This window comes from Cervus elaphus, chromosome 14 (assembly GCF_910594005.1).
Source record: "Cervus elaphus chromosome 14, mCerEla1.1, whole genome shotgun sequence".
Taxonomy (NCBI): Eukaryota; Metazoa; Chordata; class Mammalia; order Artiodactyla; family Cervidae; genus Cervus; species Cervus elaphus.
Genome location: NC_057828.1, coordinates 21,485,400 through 21,500,911, shown reverse-complemented (window position 1 = coordinate 21,500,911; position 15,512 = coordinate 21,485,400). Strand labels below are relative to the sequence as shown.

The 15,512-nt window shown below is 37.2% G+C and overlaps 1 protein-coding gene across 1 annotated transcript in view; it reads left to right on the top strand.

Annotated features, from left to right (window-relative positions):
• Positions 1-15,512, top strand: part of USH2A (usherin) — an 890,339-nt gene that overhangs the window by 678,751 nt on the left and 196,076 nt on the right. The window contains exons 52-54 of the mRNA XM_043922807.1: positions 5,419-5,623; positions 12,197-12,394; positions 12,896-13,050. Of these exons, the coding sequence (XP_043778742.1) occupies positions 5,419-5,623; positions 12,197-12,394; positions 12,896-13,050 (558 nt within the window). The remainder of the gene's footprint in view (positions 1-5,418; positions 5,624-12,196; positions 12,395-12,895; positions 13,051-15,512) is intronic.

The window sequence follows — 15,512 nt, the reverse complement described above, 5'->3', positions numbered from 1 at the left end:
AATGAATTCTAAAGGAATTAATAATGATTAGCTGTTCTCAGGAAGCTTTACCAGCACTTCAGATTAGTGCAGACACAAAGTCTGAGATGCTGAAAGAGCGGGCATGGTGTTGTGGATGGAGATGAGAAGAAATTTAGCTTCTTCCCTCTAGTCCCCCAACCATAGTACTTCACTTTCTTTTAATAGAGAATTCAGGTCCAGAAGATTCACTTAGTTGTGTTTATTTCATATTCCTAGAAACAGTGCAAGCTCAGCAAAAGCTAGCCAACCACAAAAATGAGTAAGCCTATGGGCACATCATTTATGTCTGTCCATTGAGATGCTTCACATGCAGCCATGCCTTATTTGTTAGCATTAAACTTGACCGCAGACTCCAGAAACCCACCATTTTAAGGAAAGGACTAGGAACATTTATTTGTCACTAGGAGATGGCTAAAAACGGCTACATTCATCAAAGACAATGGAAGAGATCTTGATGACTGAAGTAATTATACAATCTTTGTGTGAACATCATGGACATGGAACGGACCGTAAGTCTTGAGAGTTTTAGGGCCCTGCCAAGCACTTTGCAGCAATGAATATTAACACTTAGTACTGTTGAAGAGAATAGATACTTCATAGACGTGAATAATCATACAAAATGCTCAATAAAAATAGGTTTTTTGTCTACAAAATTTTTTAAAAGTCGATCTGATTTCATAGAGAATAGACTTGTGGACACAGTTGGGAAAGGAGAGGGTGGGACAAATTGAATTAAGAGAGTAACACTGAAACTTATACATTACGATTTGTAAAAAAGATAGTGGGAATTTGCTGAATGACTCAGGGAACTCAAATCTGGTGTTCTGTGACAAGCTTGAGGGGTGGGAGGTGGGAGGGAGGTTCAGAAGGGAGGGAACATATGTATACTATGGCTGATTCATGTTGATATATGGCAGAAACCAACACATCATTGTAAAGCAATTATCTTCCAATTAAAAATGAGTAAATTTTAAAAATTTGTCTGATTTGAACAAAACTTTAATTAACCAGTTCTATGAAAGAAATACAGTGACTTAGCAGCAGTAGCATGTTTCTAAAGTTTAAGTTTATTCCAGGCCAGTGTTTTCAGAAGTTTGGACTAGGATATTTTTCTTAAGTAATATTTTTAGTCTTAAAGAACTGGTAATGTTGCAAGAATATGCCTTTGAAATAATGAGTTAGGAAGAAACTATGTAGAGATCTCTCCTTAAAAGGGCATTCATGTTTGAAAAATGAAGATAGAAAACCCATTAGTTTCAGAAATGACACCATCATTCACACCTCATATCGTGTTAGTAGCTCAGTCATGCCCGACTCTTTGTGACCCCATGGACTGTAGCCCACCAGGCTCCTCTATTGATGGGGTTTCCCAGGCAAGAACACTGGCGTGGGTTGCCATTTCCTTCTCCAGGGGATCTTCCTGACTCAGGAATCAAACCCAGATCTCCTGCATTGCAGGCAGATTCTTTACTGGCTGAGCCACCAGGGAAGCCTCATTCACATTTATATGTTTCAGTATTGTCCACCTCACATTTGGTTCCCAGGCATCTGGTTTTGGTCAGGAAGACACAGCTTCCACTACAAGAAGACATTCAGGATATACCTGTGATGTTTTAAGGTGGCTTGAATTGGCTCTATGAAGGCCAACTAACACTTGTATTTTAAATTCATATTTAAATGACTGTGATCAGGAGAATTTTTTTTAAATGCTGAATCAAGCAGTATGTCATAGGGAAAACTCAATCTCTAGATTCAGTTTTGTTTCCTGAAGACCTTCCTGGAGTCTTCCAACTCCTGCTCCAGTCTGGACTGGGTCTCTGTGGGGTTTCTGCAAGGCTGTCCCAGCCAGTCTTCCAAAGCTGTTTCTTCGGGAATTCCCTTTCCTCCTCCTCTGTGTTGCTCTCTCTGTGTTCTGAGCCCCAAATGTCCCTTCTTTTTGAAGAATTGACTTTCTGAGTGTAGGTGCATGAAAGGTAAATATTTTGAGCTTGATGTCTGAAATTATTGTAATTCTCCTTCCCACTGGATTGATAGTTTGTCTAGGTGTATAATTCAAGAGAAAAAAAATTATTTCTACTCAGGATTTTGAATCCTTTCCTGAATGTTTTAAACTGTCATTGCTATTCTGATTCCTGTTTCTTTGTAGGTAACCATGTTGTTTTTCCTGACAATTTTTAAGACGTCCTCTTTTTTCTGCTTTTCTAAAATTTCATGACAATGTGCCTCTATGTATATGCTATTATCACCATTATTATTAATATTGATAATGATATACTTCTTGTGGACTTTTTCAGGATGGAGCCTCATGGTCTTCAGTTCTGGGGAATGCTATTTTATTATTTCTCTGATAATTTGTTCCCTCTTTTGTCTCTCTTTTCACTGATCAGTTGGATGCTGGACTTCCTTAACTGGTATTTTAATTTTTTTCCTTCTTGTTTCTTGCCCATTGACTCATCTTTTTCAATGTTATAAGATATTGCCTCAGAGAAGGCAATGGCACCCCACTCCAGTATTCTTGCTTGGAAAATCCCATGGACGGAGGAGGCTGGTCGACTACAGTCCATGAGGTCATGAAGAGTCGGACAGGACTGAGTGACTTCACTTTCACTTTTCACTTTCATGCACTGGAGAAGGAAATGGCAACCCAGTCCAGTGTTCTTGTCTGGAGAATCCCAGGGACAGAGGAGACTGGTGGGCTGCCGTCCATGGGGTCATACAGAGTCGGCCACGACTGACGTGACTTAGCAGCAGCAAGATATTGCCTTAACTTTATCTTTCCACCTTTCTATTGATTTGTTGTGGAGTTTTTTGGGAAATCTTTTTTTTTCTTTAAGTTTTTGATGACTCTTTCTTTTTTGCCAATTATTACTTATTTATGGCATCCTACTCTTGTTTCATCCATGAAATGTCTTTTTTTCTCATTCTGAAAATATTCATTCTGTTGTTGCTTTATAAATTGTTTGTCTGCTTTGTCCTTTGAATTGTCTTGCTTGTTTGTGTGATACTATTTTTTGCCTATAAAATTTTGGTTTTTTTCATTTATTTTATTGAAGTATAGTTGATTTACAGTGTTGTGTTCATTTCTGCTGTACAGCAAAGTGATTCAGTTTTATGTGTATGTGTGTGTGTGCTTTTTCATATTCCTCTCCATTGTGGTTTAAGCTTGGCACTATTTCATTTTCTTCTTTTCCTTGTTTTGTTTTTGCTTCCTCTGACTCTTTTTTCTATGTTTTTAAACTTCTTTTTTTCCATTGGAGGTTGACTAACATGTTGCTATATGTAGAAATCCATTGGTGGTGAGCACAGTAGGGCCCTCATTATGGCAAGATGGCTTTTTGTCAATAAATCACATTACCAAGAATCCTCAATAGGTGTACTTAGCGAAGTATCCTTAAGTGCTCCATCCTAGGTTGGGATGGGATACATAGCCAGCCACCATATGAGGAATCCAGTAGAAAAGAGGGGTTCTCACTGAGCAATATGCAGACTTTTATTTAGTTTTCCCACTCTGGCTTATACCTTCCAAGGAACCCTCTCCATTTTTTTTTTAAGCCTCACAAATTATTTTCTCAGTTTCTCTCAATTTTTTAATACTTTGCCAAATGCAGCCATAACCACACATGTACACAGGCTCATGTACTAGCCCATGCTGTCTTGCTCAGAGCAGTGAACTCAGGAGTACCTGGCTTGCTTTGACAGTCATCCCAGGGCTGAGTATTGCCAAACATTTAGCCACAGCATAACAGAGCTTCTCAGCTTCCCAAAACTCACTACGAATTTCTTTGCCACCACTTGCTTAACCTGAAGCCAATGCCACTTTATACTTTAGGGTTTTGTTGTTGTTATTAAGGAACCATTCAACTTCAAAACACTAAATTACGTTTTTTCTATAACACCATCGAACAATGCCAAGGTAAAAACAGATGTCCTCATGTATGGAGTGGGTCAACAAAAGGAATTTTTTTTAACTTTTCACAGGTTAGTCCAGTGCGATTTCAGAAGCTCCCCTCCATGCAACGTCTCAGGAACCCAAGTCCCTTCCATCTTGTGAGAAAAGGGAAAGAGTGGATGACTGTACATGTAGGGTCTTCCCTGGATGCAGAACGCATCTCTTCTGAACACCAACATTTCTGGTCATGTGACTCCTCTTGTAGTCAGACTGGAAAATCGTGTTCCTAGGGAGAAAAGGAAAAAATGGACATCCCTGGTCACATACCATTGTCTCTGCCACATACATCCACATCCCAAAAAATAGGTGTTAGTTCTCTTCCTTAAACTTTCTATATTCCTTTATTGTCATTTGGTTGGGCTTTAAGAGGAAGTGATGGAAATGGCAACCCACTCCAGTGTTCTTGCCTGGAGAATCCCAGGGACAGGAGAGCCTGGTGGGCTGCCATCTATGGGGTCGCACAGAGTCAGACACACCTGAAGCGACTTAGCAGCAGCAGCAGCAGCAGCAAAAGGAAGTAAAGATAAATGCATGTGTTCAATTCACCATATTTAAGTGGAAATCCAACTACATTTTTCTGAGCAGCTTTATTTTGATGATCTTTGGGAAAATTAACTTATTTTAGATAATAGAGAGATTCAATGTAGACCACTTTTAAATAGCAAGAATGATTTTAAATAAGTTATGCTACTTATATAAAAGGAAAATGAAGTAGAACTTTGCCTTGTAGAAATATTGCCTTATTTCTCTCTCCTGTAATTTCAGATGATGAAGTATTTCATTTTCTGAAATTAAAGCCTACTTGTACTTATCAATAACTATAAAAAGCCCAGAGATTCACCAGATAAAAAGTTTGTACATATAAATAATAATGATTATAATGACAGTGTATTAAATATTTAAATTTTACAAAACTTGAATGTAGAATACTTCTCATTGGTCCAACTTTCCCAAGAGTACATGAAGCACAGATTCTCAAATTTTACATTCTTTATTTTATTTTTTCTCTAAAATTTCATCAGGAAAGTGTGAAAGTAACAATTATAAAATAATGACTACTATTATTATTTATAGCGTATCTATGAAGTGTAAGCATTTACATTCTGTCATTTGAGTCATGCAACAAATCCATATAGTAAATTGAACTTCCATCCTTTCATGGAAGAAGCTGAGGCTTTGAAAGTATGAGACTTGTTCAAGGTCACAGCACTAATAAGTTGCAAAACTGGATTATGAGTCTAAATCTGTGTCATTTCAAAGTAACTTCTCTTTCTAGTAATACAGACTGCATTCATTTCTTTTTAAGAATTTGAGACAGTCACTCATGAACTAAGCAGAAGAAAATTTCATTTGAGAGTTGTAGAAACCTAGCCCACACATGTCTAAATGAAAGGTTTAAATCTCTTCCCCCTTTCCCCCACTCTTCCCACCTCTACCACCTGACTTAGGAAACGAAAGCATGCAGAACCCTCTGCCCGACATCCATGGAAGCCACGGCACACTGCGGCAGGTGCGACTTCAACTTTACCAGCCATGTTTGTACTGTGATAAGAGGCTCTCACAATTCCATCAGGAAGGAATCAATGGAAGAACTATGTTCATCTGCTGAAGAAACTGTTCATACGGGAAGTGTAAACACACTCTCCTTCACAGGTAACAGAGAGGGAGCCACCTGCCTATGCCTTAGAGAGTGACAGGCTGTTGAAAAAGCAGATTTATTTCCCTCTGACTTCATCGCCTTCCTTCACCTCATATCAATTAATTCCATCATACTTAGGCGCCAGCTAGTTACCAGGTAATTAAAGTACAATCTGGAACTGTTCAAAGTTAGTAGTTTAAAATTTTTAAGTCTAACTTTAAATAGGGATGTATGTTATTTTAAAGTAAGCCCATAGAGAATAAGGAACAGAGGGATAAATTAGTTTTGTGACCTTTTATGGTATACACAGTTAATTTTATTTTTTTATTTTTTACTTTTTTTCCATTTATTTTTATTAGTTGGAGGCTAATTACTTTACAATATTGTAGTGGTTTTTGCCATAGACATGAATCAGCCATGGATTTACATGTGTTCCCCATCCTGATCCCCCCTCCCGCCTCCCTCTCCATCCCATCCCTCTGGGTCTTCCCAGTGCACCAGCCCTGAGCACTTGTCTCATGCATCCAACCTAGGCTGGTGATCTCTTTCACCCTTGATAGTATACTTGTTTCAATGCTATTCTCTCAGAACATCCCACCCTCGCCTTCTCCCACAGAGTCCAAAAGTCTGTTCTATACATCTGTGTCTCTTTTTCTGTTTTGCATTTAGGGTTATCATTACCATCTTTTTAAATTACATATATATGTGTTAGTATACTGTATTGGTCTTTATCTTTCTGGCTTACTTCACTCTGTATAATGGGCTCCAGTTTCATCCATCTCATTAGAACTGATTCAAATGAATTCTTTTTAATGGCTGAGTAATATTCCATTGTGTATATGTACCACAGCTTCCTTATCCATTCATCTGCTGATGGGCATCTAGGTTGCTTCCATGTCCTGGCTATTATAAACAGTGCTGCGATGAACATTGGGGTGCACGTGTCTCTTTCAGATCTGGTTTCCTCGGTGTGTATGCCCAGAAGTGGGATTTCTGGGTCACATGGCAGTTCTATTTCCAGTTTTTTAAGGAATCTCCACACTGTTCTCCATAGTGGTTGTACTAGTTTGCATTCCCACCAACAGTGTAAGAGGGTTCCCTTTTCTCCACACCCTCTCCAGCATTTATTGCTTGTAGACTTTTGGATAGCAGTCATTCCGACTGGCATGTAATGATACCTCATTGTGGTTTTGATTTGCATTTCTCTGATAATGAGTGATGTTGAGCATCTTTTCATATATTTGTTAGTCATCTGTATGTCTTCTTTGGAGAAATGTCTGTTTAGTTCTTTGGCCCATTTTTTGATTGGTCATTTATTTTTCTGGAATTGAGCTGCAGGAGTTGCTTGTATATTTTTGAGATTAATCCTTTGTCTGTTTCTTCATTTGCTATTATTTTCTCCCATTCTGAAGGCTGTCTTTTGACCTTGCTTATAGTTTCCTTTGTTGTGCAAAAGCTTTTAAGTTTCATTAGGTCCCATTTGTTTATTTTTGCTTTTATATCCAATATTCTGGGAGGCGGGTCATAGAGGATCTTGCTGTGATTTATGTCAGAGAGTGTTTTGCCTATGTTCTCCTCTAGGAGTTTTATAGCTTCTGGTTTTACATTTATATCTTTAATCCATTTTGAGTTTATTTTTGTGTATGGTGTTAGAAAGTGTTCTAGTTTCATTCTTTTACAAATGGATGACCAGTTTTGCCAGCACCACTTGTTAAAGAGGTTGTCTTTTTTCCATTGTATATTCTTGCCTTCTTTGTCGAAGATAAGGTGTCCATAGGTCCGTGGATTTATCTCTGGGCTTTCTATTTTGTTCCATTGATCTATATTTCTGTCTTTGTGCCAGTACCATACTGTCTTGATGACTGTGGCTTTGTAGTAGAGCCTGAAGTCAGGCAGGTTGATTCCTCCAGTTCCATTCTTCTTTCTCAAGATTGTTTTGGCTATCTGAGGTTTTTTGTATTTCCATACAAATTATGAAATTATTTGTTCTAGTTCTGTGAAGAATACCGTTGGTAGCTTGATAGGGATTGCATTGAATCTATAGATTGCTTTGGGTAGTATACTCATTTTCACAATATTGATTCTTCCAATCCATGAACACGGTATTTTTCTCCATCTATTTGTGTCCTCTTTGATTTCTTTCATCAGTGTTTTATAGTTTTCTATGTATAGGTCTTTTGTTTCTTTAGGTAGATATACTCCTAAGTATTTTATTCTTTTTGTTTCAATGGTGAATGGTATTGTTTCCTTAATTTCTCTTTCTGTTTTCTCATTGTTAGTGTATAGGAATGCAAGGGATTTCTACACAGTTAATTTTAAATGAGTCCAATTTTCTTACTCAGAAGTTTGAATGCAGGCTTTCAACAAATGCCATGAATGAATGTTGTTAATGTTATTCTTGCAAGCAGAAAAGATGCAGAAACACGTCTGTTCATTAAGACCTGGCAGCATTATCCTGAGGAGGAGACAGAGTGCTCAGTAAAATCAGTATTCCCTTTCCTCTTCAATCTGTGTCCAGAGGCTGTGCTCTCCCATAATCTCTTTGGGGACTAATGGCAAATCTTGAGAAGGAAAATAATAAGGCGGGATACTGGGAGGAGAGGGAGCAGATTAGGTAGGGACGGAAGGGAAATCAAGTTTACTGAATTATTAAATAATTACTGAATTATTATTTAGTTCCAGTGTTGTGCTAGGCATTTTTTTGAAGTATAGGTGATTTAATGTTGTGTTAATTTCTGCTGTGCAGCAAAGTGATTCGGGGTGTGTGTGTGTGTGTGTGTGTGTGTTTTAAAATTCTTTTCTATTATGGTTAATCACACGATATTGAATATAGCTCCCTGTGCTCTACAGTAGGACTTTGTTGTTTATCTCTTCTATATATAATAGTTTGCATCTGCCAACCCCAAAATTCCAACCTATTCCTCCCCCTCTCCCCCCACCTTTGTGCAAGGCATTTTTAAACCTTATCTAATTTACCCTCAAAGCAATCAGGTATGTATGATCATTTAACAGATGAGGAAACCAAAAGTCAGATCTGTAAAAAAGAAAAAGAAAAAAAGTAACTTGGTGTGGGAAAAGTGAGGTTCATGTCACGTCATTGTTAGGAGCAGCAAACGTAAGAAGACTCCACACAGTGTAGGGCTCCTTTCTGGGTGCTCCAGACCTCTTTCAAGCTATTCCTTCCTCCTGAAATGTCACACTCAAGGACAAGGTCAGAATTCACGTCTTCAGTGAAGACTTCCCAAGTCCAGCCCCCTCTCCATTCTGTGCTCCTGTGACACATGGTCAAGCCATTCACCACCCCTACCATGCCTCATAGACATCTGGACACTTGTCTCATCTTTCTCATCAAATTGAAATATCCATGTGAAAAGAACAGCCCTGTTTACCTTTTAGATTGTCATATTTTAAACAAACAAAATATATTTATTGTAATGCCTTTAATTGGGAAAAACCTCAGGATAGAAGACAGTTGGACCACTAGTCTCCTCCCAGCCCCTGTTATAGATTTAGTTAATGAACCCTCATTTAAAACTTATTATGTTTCCTTCTAAGAGGATTCTCTACTTTTATCTGCCTTTTTTAAGCAGGGTCAAGATTTTCAAGGATTTTTGTGACATATTTGCGATAGACCTCTGCAGAAGAGAATAGTTGTTTCCAACTACTGATATAATATTGTGAGAGCTTTTAGTGACCATATTTCAGATCATTTTGCCTACTGGAAAACAGTGTAAATTGAAAATGAAAAATGACAAAATTTTCTTCTTCATGTAAAAATTTAAGCACTCAAATGATGCTCAAATTCCACTGAGACCAATTTAGACTAAAAAAGCCAGTTCTTTTTAGAAATTGGCAATTTAAACCTACCACCACCAGTGCTGACCAAAATTCATTTATTCATACAATCCTTTATTTATCAAAAAAGTTTATTAAATCCTTACTAATAACCAGTCAGTATACCAGGGCAGGCAGATTCTTTACCTTCTGAGCTACCAGGGAAGCCCTTCATACCAGGACCTTTAAAACAAATAGGAATTTCCATCAGGGATTTGAAGCTAATAGGAAGATATGGGGAAACAAATATGTAATTACCTCTAATATGAGAAATGATGTGCAGATAAGTTCTATGATAGAGGGTAGCATAGGATAATTTTGAAGAGAATGACAAGGACATCTAACCCAGACTGGAGAGGTAAGGAAGGAGGAAGGACTTCAAGAAGGATATTATGCCTGAGGAGAGAACTGAAGGACAAGTTGGAGCCTATCAGGTTAATGGGAGGTGATCCAGGCAGAGAGAGAACCACATGCAAAGTACAGGAAGCAAGAGGAAGCTGAGCATGTCTGAAAAACAAAAGTACCTCAATATGGATGTAGCATGTATAAGGCAGAGAAAGTCATGGAGAAGAGGTCAGAGAGCAGGGGTCATATAATGAAGCCCTTTGAGCCCACACTAAAGAGTTCACCTTTATGTAACGAGTGGATAGTAAAGCTTTTTAAGCAATGGAATGACACAGTTATATACACATTTTTGGAAGGATTGTTCTGTCAGCTAAAAAAAATGAAGACAAATATGTATGGGACATTTCAGCAGTTAACAAGTAAATATTGAACAAACATACACCCCCTAATACCCAACATCCTCAATTATCAGAATAGTCACACCATGTAATGTATAAAATGATTCTGAGTTTGCAAGTTAAAGATGAAAGAAGGAGAGTTAAAAATTCTGGCAAGGAACAAAGAGCTCTGAGAAATGAGAGAGATGATTGAGGTAAGGTAAAATTTCAACAAATGATTTCTTATGTGTAAACCAAAAGCAAAAAAAATAAATAAAATGCTTTTATGGGCTGGGAATGTCTTTGAAAAACCAGCCCTCATGGGAGAATATAGAAACAAGGATAAGACATGAGAGAGTCAAAGGAGAATGAAATACAGTGAAGGAAAGAACAGAAATGAAGTGTGGAGAGCTGCCATAGATAAAGTTAGAAATGGAAACGTGGGCTTGAAATGTACAGAATAATAGGTACTTGTAATGAGTAGTTTAATCTATTATAACAAGATATTCAAAACTCTAGTTACCATCTGTGGGTGGGCAGCTCACTCCCACAGTGTCATTCAGGATCTAGATTCTTCATCATGCATCCAAGTGGTACAGCCTGAGTTACCCAACACCCTAGTTCTAGCCCATCAGAAGGGGATAAGAATGCAAATGGAAGGCAAGTGATTTCCTCTTTAGAAAGTAATGCACAAATTGCCTATGTCACTTCCCATGCTCCTTCCATTGTTGATAAGTAATGTGATTACACCAAACTGCAACTTGGTTACAATTACACCAAACTGTAACTAAGAAATGTAGACTCTGGCCAAGAGGTCTCTGGACAGAAGGGAGATCTGGGAACTCAGTGGTGGTCATCACAGGTACAAAGCAGGAGTTACCCTGAGAAAAATGAAGACAGAAATACATTTTTATAGCAATTAATATTTTATGAAGTTCTGCAACATAACTTACTGAATTTTATTTTCATACTAATTCTATAAAAGAAGCAGAGTAGGGTTTATTGTAAGGAGATGCATGTAAAGAGAATGTGATAAAATAACCCAAGTGGACGGAGCTGAGAATTAACCTGCCTCCAATGGAGATACAGCAGGTGGCCTGGCAGCCAAGGAGGACCTCTTCTGACCCTCCTGTCTAAGAAAAAGTTATCAGAAACTGCCACAGAAAAATACACATGTACATATTCAAAATTCACAGAATTAATTAAATGGAAAGCAGATTTAAATAATTAAACTTTCAAGGAATGTTTTTGGTAAATTTGTAGCATTTGTACTTCTGAAGTTATTAAAACTTAGAATTGAACTAAGATGTTTCAGACAACTTTTGAGACACCATTGAATCACGTGGATGATTATCTAAAACTTCAGCCAGACCAAAAATCTCAGCAAGTTGGCTTTGTTGTTTTAATTAGATTGGTTGGTTTGATTTTTGTTTTCTGGCTTGGTGGAAGATGGAAGGAAGAATATGTAGTGCAGTATATACAGCATGTATAATGGAGTGTGAATTCATTTTTATTCACTAAAATGGTATTATGATGTGCTAAGTTTCAATTCCTGTATCTCATAACTACTACATTATAATTCATATAGTAATTTAATAAAGTAATATTGACAATGTAATAATTGGTAAAGCTTATAATAATAAAATTATAAAAGAATGTTGCCAAACCTGCCTCATGCAGAAGAGATCATGAACTTGGGAAGCATTAACGTCTAATATACATTAGTTGAATGCTTTTATTTTTCAATCTGTTTTCTAATGTATCCATAGTTCTCTATTCAGAAAGGTGAACTCTATTCTCTCTAATTTCATATCTCTGTGTCTTTCATATTTCTAAATATTGTAATAAAGACAATATTTTTTATGGTTCAGAAAGTAAAGACATTCATGTTTTTATTTACATACACTGGGATTAGAACATTAAGCATTTATTTTTAGCTCATTAAAGGTTTTGATATTCATTTTCAATAGGATGGTAAAAAGTTTTTTAATTTTTTGAAAAAACTTACTGTCTGATTTTCTGTCTTTCCAGATGTGAACCTGGAGCCCTACATGATGTATGAATATAGGATTTCTGCGTGGAATCGCTATGGGCGAGGATTCAGCAAGGCGGTTAGAGCCAGAACAAAAGAAGATGTGCCTGAAGGAGTGAGTCCCCCCAGGTGGACAAAAATGGATCATCTTGATGATGTAATAGTCTTAAGCTGGAAGAAACCTATACAATCAAATGGTATTAAACTATTTTTAAAATTGAAATAACATAATCCCATTAAATCCATAAGGGAACTGAAATTAGTGAGATGCATTTAATTGGCATACATCTAACCACTAAAAAGAGAACTTCAGTTTTGTGCCAACTAATCATTCATTTGTGAATTAGCCCTCACAAATTTTTAGCCCAAAATTATTATTTTCCTGGAATCCCAGCATATATCTGAGCTGCTTTCAAATAAGCAAAGCATGTTATGGGAGGGCAAAATAGTTTTGAAAGTAAATGTTTGATAGTTGAGGGGAAATAAACAACTGACTCTGATTATTTATGTCAAGAATCTATCCCCTCTATAAAAGTGAGTATAATTAAGAACTGCTTGAACATAGCAACGTAATAGCAAATTAAAATTAAATAATGCTATATTATCCCACTTCTTCAGAACTCTAAGCCATCTAATTTGTTTGCAAATAGTTCAAAGAATCCCACACTCAAATTCAGGCATTTGTCTGCCTCTTTTAGGTCCTATTATTGCCTACATTCTTCTCCGAAATGGGATTGAATGTTTTCGAGGAACATCACTGAGCTTCTCTGATACAGAAGGAATTCAGCCCTTTATGGAATATTCATATCAGCTGAAAGCTTGCACAGTTGCTGGCTGTACCACCAGCAGCAAGGTGAGAGGAGTCTGCCTAAACTCTAGACAGAATTGCCCAGTGTTAAGACTGTAGGAAGGTCCAGGTTATGAGTAATGTTTCCAGTGACAGAAAACAGTGTCCACCCCAATAAAGTAGGGTGTCCATATGGCATTTCAACTGAGTACCAACACTTCCATCTGAAAGGATAGATCACTGAGAGATTTATTCAAATATCAATGTTTCCTTCACAAAAAGAAAAAAAACTTGAACCAATATTATCCTCTTAATCCCCTTCACCAACCACTTTTTAGTTGGTCTTCAATAAATTCATAATAATTCCCAAGCCATTTCTCAGTTTAAAAACAGAAATTCTATTTAAATATCATTTCAACAAAAATTGCCATTTCTTGTAAAACAGAGGAGTCTGACATAGAGAAATAAAACAGTTGCAAGGATTCTCCAACAGCCTTGACAAAACTCAGTAGTCAACTGTATGTAGGGGAATAAAAACAAAGTATCATAGGCATTTTCAAAGTATCTGGCTTGACCAATTTGTAGGTCATGGTGCCATTTTGCAAGCAAATCAAAAAACAAAAATATATATTCATAGTATATATATATGAATATTAGTCAGCCATAAAAGATAATTAAATAATGCTGTTTACAGCAACATTGACAGACCAAGAGATTATTATACTAAGTGAATAAACCAGAGAAAGTCAAATAACATATGATACCACTTATGTGTATAATCTAAAAGAATGGATACAAAGTCTTTTCTTTGTAAGAAAGGACATATTTACAAGATAAAAATAGTTTCACAGACATAGAAAACAAGTTTATGATTACCAAAGGGGAAAGTGGGGAGAAGGGATAAATTAGGAATTTGGGATTAATATATACAAACTATTATATATAAAATAAACAATGACCTACTGTATAGCATAGGGAGCTATGCTCAATATTTCATAATAATCTATAGGGGAAAGAATCTGAATAAGAATACACACACACACACAAACACACACACACACACATATATATAACTGAGTCATTTAGGCGTATGCCTGAAACTAACACAATTCAGTTTTTTTAAAAAGAAGAAAAGTTAAAAGTAAAGAATGATTAACATTTTTAAAGCTTTCAAAAATATATTTAAGAGGAGGAGAAGATAGCAGAATGGTTGTTGTTCAGTCATTCAGTCATGTCCGAGTCTTTGCAACCCTCTGGACAGTAGCACTTCCCTGTCCTTCACTGTCTCCCAGAGTTTGCTCAACTCATATCCATTGAGTTGATGATGCCATCCAACCATCTAATCCTCTGTCACCCACTTCTCCTCCTGCCTTCAATCCTTCCCAGCACCAGGGTCTTTTCCATGAATCAGCTGTTTGCATCAGGTGGCCAAAAATTTGGAGCTTCAGCTTCATCATCAGTTCTTCCAATGAATATTCAGTACTGATTTGACTGGTTTGATCACCTTGCAGTCGAAAGGACTCTCAAGAGTCTTTTCCAACACCACAGTTCAAAAGCATCAATTCTTCGACTCTCAGCCTTCTTTAGAGCCCAATTGCTACATCCATACATGACTACTGGATAAACCATAGCTTTGACTATATGCACCTTTGTCAGCAAAGTCATGTCTCTGCTTTTTAATATGCTATCTAGGTTGGTCATACCTTTTCTTCCAAAGAGCAAGCATCGTTTAATATCATGACTGCAGTCACTATCTGCAGTGATTTTGGAGCCCAAGAAAATAAAGTCTGTCACTGTTTCCATTGTTTCCCCATCTATTTGCCATGAAGTGATGGGACCAGATGCCATGATCTCAGTTTTTTGAATGTCGAGTTTTAAGCCAGCTTTTTCACTCTCCTCTTCACCTTCATTAAGAGGCTCTTTAGTTCCTCCTCACTTTCTGCCATTAGGGTGATGTCATCGGCATATCTGAGGTATATTTCTCCCAGCAATTTTGATTCCAGCTTGTGATTCATCCAGCCTGACATGTCATATGTATTCTACATAGAAATTAAATAAGTAGATGGCAATATACAGCCTTGATGTACCCCTTTCCCAATTTTGAACCAGTCTGTTGTTCCATGTCCGGTTCTAACTGTTCCTTCTTGACCTGCATACAGGTTTCTCAGGAGGCAGGTAAGATGGTCTGATATTCCCATCTCTTGAAAATTTTTCCACAGTTTGCTGTGACCCACACAGTCAAAGGCTTTAGCATAGTCAATGAAGCAGATGTGTTTCTGGAATTCTCTTGCTTTTTCTATGATCCAGTGGATCTTGGTAATTTGATCTCTGGTTCCTCTGCCTTTTCTAAATCCAGGTTGTACATCTGGAAGTTCTCGGTTCACATACTGTTGGAGCAATATTATTTGGTACTTTAAGTGAAAGTGTCTAGTCAGAAGCTGGATTAAGAAGTGACTGAAATTTGTTGGAAAGATCTATGGAGGAATTTGAAGCAATGAGTTTGAATGTGGTCATTTAACAATAGACAG